Here is a 12,264-nt window from a genome sequence, read left to right on the forward strand (position 1 = left end):
GCTCACCCAAACACAGGTTGCTGTTGCTGGGCTCTGCCTCTTGAGTGTCAGCTCCAGTAAGTCCAGTGTGCAGAGGTTATGCATTTGTAAAAAGTTGTCCAAGTGACATTGATGCTGCTGTCCTGGGACTGGATGTAGAAGATAGCACAAGCAAAAGTTCAGGGTGCATGCAGGGAATAAGGAATTGTCAGTGACTATTTCAGATTTTTTGTAAGGGAGCCCTCAAGTGATACCACATTTTGACTGAAGTATGCATTTCATTGGGCTTCCATGGTGGCTTAGTAGTTAAGAATCCACCTGCCAATGCAGGAGACATGAGTTCGATCCCTAGGTCAGGAAGATCCCCTGGAAAAGAAAATGGCAACCCACTCCAGTATTCTTGCCTGGAGAATCCCATGGACAGAGGGACCTGGCAGGCTACAGTCTGCACTTGGAAAAGAGTTGGACACCACTGAGTGACTAAACAATAGCAATACATTTCATTTTATTTCAATGATATCTTTAGGCAGGACGTTTAGCCAAGTGGGTGATAGCACTGATTTTGGAACAGGATTGCTTGCTCAGTATAAGAGACTAAGGAATGGCATCTGTGATAGAGAAAAATCATGTTTAATAATCGGGATATGTAGTTCTATACTCAGAAAGTAATGAGATCTAAAATGTGATCAAATTAATAGTGCTGTAACTGGATAAGCTACCAAAAACTGTAGAATCTGGGCTGTGGCATGAGCATGGAGAGTTGTGATGAACTACTGCGCCTGACTTAAATGACTGAAGGAGATTTGTTCTAAAGTGTTCCTGGGGATCTGTTGTCTCATCAGCATCCTGGGCTTGGGTTGGAGAATGATTGAGTGATTTGAGGTTAAAATTCCTCACCTCATTAACAAGGTTTTCTGCCTCTGAGTGGAGACCCTGTACCTTAGGAGTCTTATCTGTGGACCTTTGCCTTCTGGAGAGGAGAGAAGATGCTTTGGGGAGACCTTGGGGCTTTGCTCCAGCAGTTATTATTGATATTTTCCTGTCTCTCTCACTGTGACGTGTGAGATAGCTTTTCTCTTTAATTAGCCTGTTGAAGCTCTGCAGAGCTGTGGTGCTCTAAAACAGCTTTGCTTCAAGGAGTAAAGGCTGCTAGGTGTATGGTTGGGGATATAAGTCCTTGCTGTTTCCTGTCCTGTGGTGAGATTAGGAGCATTTTGTTCTCTTTGTATATCTTATTTACTAAAGCATTACCCTTTCTAGATGTAAGTTGAGGGAAAGGGCTTTGATCTTTAAACTCTTTCATTCTTAGTAGAACACATTGATATCCCGGGTGATTTTTAGTCAGCTGCTTGTGTGTGGGGTGGTAACAACAGCAGCAAGTATATTGGGTTGGCCAAAAAGTTCATTCGAGGTGGGCCATACCATCGAACGAACTTTTTGGCCAACTCAATACTTAGCGTCACAGCCAACTGTGTCTCCCGTCTTGTTGGGTTAGTGGACTACATCCATTGAACAGCTCTTTATGAACAGTCAGCCTTTGGGGCAAAGAAACACCTAAATCTCTTTGGAAATTGGGGCGGTACTTTGACTACATGTTTTTCGATAATGGTAAGTATGGTACTGCATCTTCCTTCACTGTAGTTTAGTCTGCATTTATTGAATGCTGATGGTGTACCATATCTGTTTCAAAATGTTACTTATATATGTATATATTTTTTGCTAAATGCTGGAAGTAGTAAATTGCTCTTTTTCCTAGAGAACTAGTTCAGTTACTGGGAATGGAAATGTTGTATAGACTCCATCTGGCACAGTGCACTCTGTGTCGATGCTATTTTTGCGTTTAATCCTCACAACAACTTTGTCCAATAATATTCAAATAATACTCTTTTTTTTTATTTGTTGGTTTTAGTAGCCAATGAGAAACTGCTTCCTGCGGTGACTGTGAACCTTAAAGTAACTTTGTGAAGTTGGCAAAGCCTAGATTCCAAGTTATTTCTAGTTAGAGGCTTCTACACATGGGAGGGGGATCATGGTTTTACTAGTTTGTTACTATTCATTAAACAAGTCTGTGCTGGTCTTACATTGATTAGCCTAAGCCTCTTAGTCATTCCACTTCCTGCAGAAGTAGTTTTTTAACCGTGTCATGTTACCACCAAAGTAAGGAATGTGGTCGGCTGAGGTTTTACAGTTACAGGTTTCCATGAGAGTTTCTCTGTTTCTCCCACCCCCCTTTCTGCTTCACGACCAGATTGGTGATTCTGTAGAAGAACCTTTAGGCATGGAGGCAGAATATTAGCATAACGCGGGGGAAGAATAGACACCTTCACGTTCACCCTCGGTGCCCCTTCCAGTCCACCCTGTGCTCCTCTTTGCTCTTCTTCCTGCCCAGTAGGCGTCTGTGTTAAAGTGGTGGGTCAAGCAGATAGCGTGTGAAGTGAAATTCACGAATACACCCAAGATTTCATAGCTCTGACTGCTGAGTTCCTTTAATAGTTAGGTCACTTTTCACATTTTACATATTAACTTTTAAATGTTTTAAAGCTGCAGGTCCAAAAAATAAAGTTTTGATTTTGAACAGATATCTCTGGTCTGAAATCTGAGTGAAATGTTTTGAACATTAAACAACATCTTATGGAAAATTTTGAACAAATCTTTTGGCCAACCCAATATTTTTTGAAATGGGAGTCATGAACTGGTAAATCAAAGTTTTTATGGAATGCTTGTGACACTTGAGGACAGGGCTTGCCACACTGACCTACACCTGTGTTTTGTGAGTGAAATGTCACTGGAACACAACCACACTTACTAGTTTACATATTTTGTCTTCGGCCGTTTTTGTGCTATAATTCCAGATTTGAAGAGTTGCAACAGGTTTGCAGAGCCTAAAATATTTACTGTCTGGCCCATGCCCTTTACTGAAAAAGTTTTCTGATCTATGCCTTAGAAGTTTTCAGAACCTTTATAGTTGAGGATTTTTAAAACGGGAGTAATAAATGCAGCAAAATCAGATGATTACTACATTAAATATAAATGATGATTCACAGGACTTCTGTGACAGTCCAGTGGTTAGAAGACTTGACCTTCTAGTGCAGAGTTTGTGGGTTTGATCCCCAGTCAGGGAACTGAGATCTCATATGCTTCGGGGTCAAAAAAACAGAGCATAAAAAACAGAAGCAAATTGTAACAGATTCAATACAGACCTAAAAAATGGTTCTCATAAAAAAGAATTCTTAAAAGTAATTCATAGTTGTCCAGTCTTGTCAAACCTCGCCTGTGTGGTGGAGGTGCTGGCCACCTTTCACTTCTGCAGTTGCAGCATTTTGATTCACAGTATCTTGTATTTATTTATTTTTTTTAGTACCTTGTATTTAAAAAGTATTTTTTAAACCTTTTTTCCCACTGATCATTGAGGTGCTAAGGCCATTTTGAAAGGTTCTGTTCTTGCTAATTTTTGTTGTTCTTACTATTTTAAAATTGGTTAGCTTTTCATTAAAGTTCCCCCCTTTTCCCATGGGGGTATGTTTCCATCTAGTGGTTGCTGCAAAATCAGTTTGTCTATTTCTCATATGTTCCAGCCAGCTGTGTTCTCATCCACTTTGTCCATTTTCAGTCATATTTTAATATCCTACTCTCAGGGTCATTTTTACTTCCTCAAATTCCCATCTTAAACCTTTACTGAAGGTTTTTCAGTATGCTGTTTTCATTCTCATTTATTCCCACCAGCAGTTGTTTATTGAAAACTTTTTTTTGTCTGTATTGGCACATTAGGTAAGTTTAGAACAGTCTTTGTTCATTAAAGACTTAAAATCTATTAACAAGTGCTTATTACATTCTGCTGTTGTGTAGTCGTGTACTGAGTAGTATCATCCAAGTTTGCTTTATAAATGTCTTTTAATGCAGAAAACTAAAATATTAAAAGAAATTATTTTTTTCTCATTCTGTGAGACATATTCAAGTAACAATCATGGATCTCTTTTAGAAAAGCAGTTTTTGTGGCATGTTAGCAGGATTAAAATTGCCTTTTAAATTTAGATCACTGTCTCATATTTTCTGTAATGTGATGTGTACTATAGTGCTTAAGGTCAAGACTCTGGAACAGCCGTCCCCAACCTTTTTGGCACCCGGGATTGGTTTCATGGAAGACAGTTTTTCCTTGAACTAGGGGGTGGAGGGGATGGTTTCAGGATGATTCAAGCACATTACATTTATTGTGCACTTTATTACATCAGTTCCACCTCAAAACATCAGGTATTAGATTCTGGAGTTTCGGGATCCCTGTGTCTAGAATAAACCCTAGATTAAAATTCTCACTCTACCATTTATTGTGTAACTTTGGGTATGGTCCCTCATCTTTCTAATAAGCTTTTTTTTTTTCCATAAAATGGATAAGGATTATTTGGAGAATTAATAAGATGGTCCATGAAAAGTGCTTAGCATCATTATCTGGCACAGAGTAAATAGGCCATAAAATGATGGTGACTTATGTTTTATGCTACTAATTCTATTTCTCTTAAGAATCTTTGGTTATCTTCTAAATCATCAGAAAAGACTGCATAGCAAGTAGTATGATTTCACCCTGTTTTGAAAAATAACCTGAATAGATTATTTAGATATCTAGAATGTTCTGTTTCCCAATTAGAGAGGATCTAGGTATATATAATTTTGCTCTTATAGAATATTTCCTTCAGTAATGAAGTGGTTTACCCATACTGATTTTCTCCTTTGCCACACAAGGGTTTTTTCCTTTGTGAAATGTGTGCCATCTGACTTCAAACTGTAGTCAACAGCTGCGTATAGTGTAAAATGGAACTTCTTTCAAATAGGCGTTTTTGTAGAAATGGTTGCACGGAAGTCCCTTAACTTTTTGTCTATATTCTTTCATTTAGCTGATGGAAGATTCTTTTTTTTTCTCGATTCTTGTGTGTCTTGTTAACTCTGTCTTTTTTCTTAGGACAGGTAGACTTTGCTTTGAAAACACTTTCAGTTCTAAGGACAGTATAAACAAGAGACAGGTCAGAAATACAAATCAGACAACCTGCTCTTTGCATTTTCTCCTTTTATCCTCCTCTGTGATGCCTGGTGCTGTAACAGGCAGCAAAATTTTATTATAAATAGCTGGACAAGGAAATGTCATTTGCTATTTTGCTGATGCAAATTCTTTGAAGATATATGGGTTCTTCCTGCATCCCTTTGACCCCATCTTAGCATTCTTTCTGTTTCTCTAGGGTTCTCCTTAGCCATTTGGAGCATTGTTAGAATGCAGCAGTAAAACTTGCATAAGCTTATTGGGAGGCACTTTTCCTCTGTTGTGATTGACGCTTCGGCTTTCCAGCGTAGAGCATACAGCGTAAGTGTGAGGTGTAGTCCGTGGTTAGATGGTGTCTCTGCTCAAGTGAGGTGTCCAGCTTGGCCCGTGTTGGTGTCCTCTGCTGAAGTCACAGGAATCTTCATTTTGGCTGAGTGTTTCATTCTTTTTCATCATAATTAAGTTGAAGTATCAGAGGCCGATATATATATGAAGTGAATATCTAAAACCTCAACATACACTCTCATTTCATTGTACATTTGTAAGAGTGATGTAGTTATTCTTTAGGTGAGCTCATACTGTGGGTTTTTTCTAATGGTATATTTTGTGTCTGTTTAATGGGCTGAAGAAAATAAGAATTTGTACAGGTAAATTCTGATTTTGTAAATTCTGACTCCACTATTTACAGTCCCAGGACTTGGAAACTGACAGTTTGCTTGGATGTTCTATACTTTGTCTATTTACATATATGAAGTAAAAAGTTACAGTATTATCTGTGTATGTACGTTTATGCTTATTTTTATGATTTGTATATAGATTTATGTTACTTATATTTTTAACTTTTGTTTAGCTTTGATATGTTATTTTAGGCTGATTTATTTGACTCCTTTGTGCTTGAGTTTCTTCATGATGACTATTTACAGGGATATTTTGGCAGTAATTAATGATTTTTAATACTATTTGAAATTTTCAGAAATTTCAGAAAGCATTAAATATTTATCTTTTTTTCCTCTTTTCTCACAGGCTAAAGTAAATGAAGCTGTAGAATGCTTACTGTCCCTAAAAGCTCAGTATAAAGAAAAAACTGGGAAGGAGTACGTGCCTGGTCAGCCCCCATCATCTCAAAGTTCAGATTCAAGTCCACCCAGAAGCTCTGAGCCTAGTGGTCCAGAAACACCAGAAGCCAAACTACTTTTTGACAAAGTAGCTTCTCAAGGAGAAGTAGTTCGAAAACTTAAAGCTGACAAAGCTTCTAAGGTTGGTGTGGTATTAACGTTTGTGTGTTTTGTTTTGTTCATTACAGGCTACTTTCTTTGTCTAGAATGCTTTCTGCTCATCAAATTCGGTTAACCTCTACTCTTAATGTCAGTTTTCAACTTTTTTATCTTACCTTTTAGGGAGTCGTTTGTTGATCCTTTTCCCACCAACTAGGGTTGACTGGACGTGCTCGTGGAACTCTGCTGTTCTCTGACATAACACTTCAGTTCAGTTCAGTCGCTCAGTAGTGTCTTGATTCTTTGTGACCCCATTGACTACAGCACACCAGGCTTCCCTGTCCATCACTAACTCCCGGAGCCTGCTCAAACTCATGTCCATCGTGTCGGTGATGCCATCCAATATCTCATCTTCCGTCGTCCCCTTCTTTTCCCACCTTCAATCTTTCCTAACATCAGTGAGTCAGTTCTTTGCATCAGGTGGCTAAAGGATTGGAGTTTCAGCTTCAGCATCAGTCCTTCCAGTGAATATTCAGGACTGATTTCCTTTAGGATGGACTGGTTTGATCTCCTTGCATTCGAAGGGACTCTCAAGAGTCTTCTCCAACACCATAGTTCAAAAGCATCAGTTCTTCGGCACTCAACTTTCTTTATAATCCAACTCTCACATCCATACAATGACTACTGGAAAAACGGTCTAGCTTTGACTAAATGGAACTTTGTTGGTAAAGTACTGCCTCTGCTTTCTAATATGCTGTCTAGGTTCAGTTCAGTCTCTCAGTCGTGTCCAACTCTTTAAGACTCCATGGACTGCAGCACACCAGGCCTCCCTGTCCATCACCAACTCCTGGAGTTGACCCAAACTCATATCCATTGAGTCGGTGATGGCATCCAACCATCTCATCCTCTGTCGTCCCCTTCTCCTTCTACCCTCAATCTTTCCCAGCATCAGGGTCTTTTCCAGTGAGTCAGCTCTTCACATCAGTTGGCCAAAATATTGGAGTTTCAGCTTCAGCATCGGTCCTTCCAATGAACACCAGGACTGATCTCCTTTAGAATAGACTAGTTGGATCTCCTTGCCATCCAAGGGACTCTCAAGAGTCTTCTCTAACACCACAGTTCAAAAGCATCAATTCTTCGGCCCTCAGCTTTCTTTATAGTCCAACTCTCACATCCATACACGAGTACTGGAAAAACCATAGCCTTGACTAGAGGGACCTTTGTTGACAAAGTTGCGTCTCTTCTTAAAATGCTGTCTAGGTTGGTCATAGCTTTTCTTCCAAGGAGCAAGCGTTTTTTAATTTCATGGCTGCAGTCACCATTTGCAGTGACTTTGGAGCCCCCCCAAATAAACTCTCTCACTGTTTCCACTGTTTCCCCATCTATTTGCCATGAAGTGATGGGACTAGATGCCATGATCTTAGTTTTCTGAATGTTGAGCTTTAAGCCAACTTTTTCCTCTCCTCTTTCACTTTCATCAGGAGGCTCTTTAGTTCCTCTTCACTTTCTGCCATAAGGGTCGTGTCATCTGCATATCTGACGTTATTGCTGTTTCTCCCGGCAATCTTGATTCCAGCTTGTACTTCATCCAGTCGGGCATTTCGCATGATGTACTCTGCATAGAAGTTAAATAAGCAGGGTGACAATGTGCAGCCTTGATGTCCTCCTTTCCCGATTTGGAAGAAGTATGTTGTTCCATTTCCATTTCTAACTTTTGCTTCTTGACCTGCATACAGGTTTCTCAGGAGGCAGGTCAGGTGGTTTGGTATTCCCATCTCTTTAAGAATTTTCCATAGTTTGTTATGATCCACACAGTCAAAGGCTTTGTCATTGTCAATAAAGCAAAAGTAGATGTTTTTCTGGAACTTTTTTGTTTTTTTGATGATCCAGTGGATGTTGACAATTTGATCTCTGGTTCCTCTGCCTTTTCAAAATCCAGCTTGAACATCTGGAACTTCATGGTTCACATACTGTTGAAGCCTGATTTGGAGAATTTTGAGCATTACTTTGCTAGTGTCTGAGATGAATGCAGTTGTACGGTAGTTTGAACATTCTTTGGGATTAGAATGAAAACTGATCTTTTCCAGTCCTGTGGCCACTGCTCAGTTTTCCAGATTTGCTGGCGTATTGAGTGCAGCACTTCCACAGCATCATCTTTTAGGATTTGAAATAGCTCAACTGGAATTCCATCACCTCCACTAGCTTTGTTCAGAGCGATGCTTCCTAAGGTCCACTTGACTTCGCATTCCAGGATATCTGGCTCTAGGTGAGTGATCGTACCATTGTGATTATCTGGGTCATGAAGATCTTTTTTGTATAGTTCTTCTGTGTATTCTTGCCACCTCTTCTTAATATCTTCTGCTTCTGTTAGGTCCATACCATTTCTCTCCTTTATCGAACCCATCTTTGCGTGAAATGATCCCTTGGTATCTCTAATTTTCTTGAAGAGATCTCTAGTCTTTCCCATTCTATTGTTTTCCTCTATTTCTTTGCATTGATTGCTGAGGAAGCCTTTCTTATCTCTCCTGGCTATTCTTTGGAACTCTGCATTCAAATGGGTATATTTTTCCTTTTCTCCTTTGTCTTTAGCTTCTCTTCTTTTCTCAGCTATTTGTAAGGCCTTGTCAGACAACCATTTTGCCTTTTTGCATTTCTTTTTCTTGGGAATGATCTTGATCACTGCCTTCTGTACAGTGTCACGAACCTCCATCCATAGTCTTCAGGCACTCTCTCAGATCTAATCCCTTGAATCTATTTGTCACTTCCACTGTATAATCGTAAGGGATTTGATTTAGGTCATACCTGAATGGTCTAGTGGTTTCCCCTACTTTCTTCAATTTAAGTCCGAATTTGGCTCTAAGGAGTTCGTGATCTGAGCCACAGTCATTTCCTGGTCTTGCTTTTGCTGACTGTATAGACTCTCTCCATCTTTGGCTGCAAAGAAAATAATCAGTCTGATTTCAGTATTGATCATCTGGTGATGTCCATGTGTAGAGTTTTCTCTTGTGTTGTTGGAAGAGGGTACTTGCCATGACCAGTGTGTTCTCTTGGCAAAACTGTGTTAGCCCTTGACCTGCTTCATTTTGTTCCCAGGCCACATTAGCCTGTTATTCCAGGTACCTCTTGACTTCCTACTTTTGCATTCCAGTCCCTTATAATGAAGAGGACATCTTTTTTGGGTGTTAGTTCTAGAAAGTCTTATAGGTCTTCATAGAACTGTTCATCCTCAGCTACTTCAGCATTACTGGTCGAGGCGTAGACTTGGATTTCTTTGATATTGATTGGTTTGCCTTGGAAATGAACAGAGATCCTTCTGTCATTTTTGAGATTGTATCCAAGTACTGCATTTTGTACCCTTTTGTTGACTATGATGGCTACTCCATTTCTTTAAGAGATTCTCGCCCACAGTAGTATATATAATTGTCACCCGAGTTAAATTCACCCATTCCAGTCCATCTTAGTTCACTGATTCCTAAAGTGTCCATGTTCACTCTTCCCATCTCCTGTTTGACCACTTCCAATTTACCTTGATTCACGGACCTAACATTCCAGGTTCCTTTGCAGTATTGGACTTCACTTTCATCACCCATCACATCCACAACTTAAATACTCTATATTTTAATTATTGTCTCTCTTGGCTGTAAGACTAGAGACCTGTATCTATCAGTGCCTGGCGCAGTGGAGACCCTTGATGGGCACTTTGTGTGTGACTCACGCTCCTAAAGCTCTGTCAGTCTCAGATGGCAACTTTTACTTTGAACTTCTGGTGTAGTTTGTGCTCGTCGTATTATACTATAGGAGGAGGATTTCTTGGTACAAATTCACATGAGTGGAAAACAGTTGTTACAGGTTTTAAAGTTTAACCAGTAATATAGAAGCTTGATTACTATCATTTTTATAATTGTGAAATGTTCAACTTATGTCATTTAAAAACTCTTATTAAATTGCAGAATACATTTTATACCTAGTGCTTTCCAGTAGAACTTTCTGAGATGATAGAAATGTCCTCTAACAATTCTGTCCAGTACCCTAGTCACTAGCCTCTGCAACTGTTGAGCAGTTGAAATGGGGCTGTTGTGACTGAGGGACTGAATTTTAAGTTTTATTTGCTTAAATTTAAATTTAAGTAGCTGCATGTGGCTAGCGACTATATATTCTTTAAACAGAGCAATTATAGTACAGTTTTTTAGTAACTGTTTTCCAGTTCTGTCCCTTCTTATCATGTTCTCTTACTCATTTCAGTAGTTAGTATATTTAACATCCTCCACCTCCAGCCCATACCCCTCTGCCTTTGTGTTTTCAGATCTGCTTGTAAAGCGTTGCACATCGGTGCTTAGATAGCGATCGGAATTAAATGCTCTCTTCTCTGTTTCCTCTTCTGTTAAAGGATCACGTAGATACAGCCGTACAAGAACTCCTTCAGCTGAAAGCACAGTACAGGTCTCTGACAGGAGTAGACTATAAGCCTGTCTCTGCCACTGGGACTGAGGAGAAAGATAAGAAAAAGAAAGAAAAAGAAAATAAATCTGAAAAGCAGAATAAGCCCCAGAAGCAAAATGACAGCCAAAAGAAAGACCCCTCTAAAAACCAGGCAAGCGGGCAGTCACCAGATGGAGCAGGTGAAGGACAGGGGCCGAAGAAGCAGACCAGGTAATGAAACGGAAGCTTCAGTTGAAGGGAAGCAGGGTTTTAGACAGATTCAACTCTTATTAATTATTGAAAAAAACTTCTTTTTTGGTTAGTTTGACTATCTCCTTAAACTGGAGAATGCTAAATGTATAATGTCAGCAGAGAGCTTCTGATCATTTTCTGTGTGTTTAAATGGTAACACATTCATTTGCTTGGTTCAAGAATCTTAGAGTATAAAAAGTTCAGTGAAGTCTCACTCCTGTGCTTTTTCCTTTTTCCCAGTTCCTCCTACCACCATAATGAACTGGTCACCACTGTCACTAGTTTCTTCTCTATCCATCAAGAGATTTTCATTTGCTTACACAAGTGAAAACAAATACATATATATGTATGTATTTTGGGAAAAGACCCTGATGCTGGGAAAGATTGAAGGCCAAAGGAGAAGGGGGCGACAGATGAGATGGTTGGGTAACGTCGCAGACTCAATGAATATGAGTTTGAGCAAGCTCCGGGAGACAGTGGAGGACAGGGAAGCCTGGTATACTGTGGTCTACGGAATTGCAGAGTTGCCTATCCGTAACTCAGCGACTGAACAGCAAACATGTTATTTTTTCCTCTTTTTCCTCCCTTTAACACAATTGTTAACCTAACTATACATACTGTTTTGTATTTCAGCAGATTTTTCAAATGAAAATCTTTTGTGAGGACTAAATGAGAACTTCATTTGAAATAGGTTTTAAAATGGTTGGTTAAATATGAAACAAACCTGGTTTAAAGATGACACCCACTGGGGAATAGACGGTGTTTCTATATTTCCAATCTGTGTGAACAGTAAGATTCCTCCATTATCCCCATCCCCAAATTAGAGTGAACTCTATGTGAGGTTCTCTCGAAGCTAAACCTGAGCTAAGCTGGTGTTAGCAGCTACTACTTAGAGATACTTTGGTGGTAAGATTTTTTTAGCTGAATTTCAATTCCTGCCTCTCGTCTCTCATGGCATACACAAAAGGTCTCTTTAAACAAGAGAATACAACTGTGACTTTTCTTGCCCATCGACTGGGTGATCAGAATTATAGAATAGTAGAGGCGAGAACAGAATATTTCACCTTTTACCTTCTGACTGCTTGTGAAAGGGCCAGACTTCATGTAGACATTTTGCTGAATGTGTCAAAGTGAAAAATGGAGAATTCAAATGTAAATACATTCAGCTTTTAAGCCAGTAAGCCAACAAACTCTAAAAAGGTGGACCTTTTATAAGACATAACTCCTGGGTAGACTTTCTGTGTGAATTTTAAGACTGCAGTTTGCTGAATAGTTGTCAGTGTTTCAATAAAAAGATTATTGCCTAGAATAGTTTTTTATTGTAGACTTAATTTATTTTGGAAGCATCTATCTCTGTGACTTTTATTGACTGAT

General features: G+C 39.3%; 1 protein-coding gene across 2 annotated transcripts in view; it reads left to right on the forward strand.

Moving 5' to 3' along the window:
- Positions 1-12,264, forward strand: part of EPRS1 (glutamyl-prolyl-tRNA synthetase 1) — a 61,295-nt gene that overhangs the window by 33,216 nt on the left and 15,815 nt on the right. For both annotated transcript variants that reach the window (XM_070474498.1, XM_020912611.2), the window contains 2 exons: positions 6,029-6,262; positions 10,607-10,869. In XM_070474498.1, the coding sequence (XP_070330599.1) occupies positions 6,029-6,262; positions 10,607-10,869 (497 nt within the window). The remainder of the gene's footprint in view (positions 1-6,028; positions 6,263-10,606; positions 10,870-12,264) is intronic.

Source organism: Odocoileus virginianus, chromosome 11, assembly GCF_023699985.2.
Source record: "Odocoileus virginianus isolate 20LAN1187 ecotype Illinois chromosome 11, Ovbor_1.2, whole genome shotgun sequence".
In the NCBI taxonomy this organism is placed as follows: domain Eukaryota; kingdom Metazoa; phylum Chordata; class Mammalia; order Artiodactyla; family Cervidae; genus Odocoileus; species Odocoileus virginianus.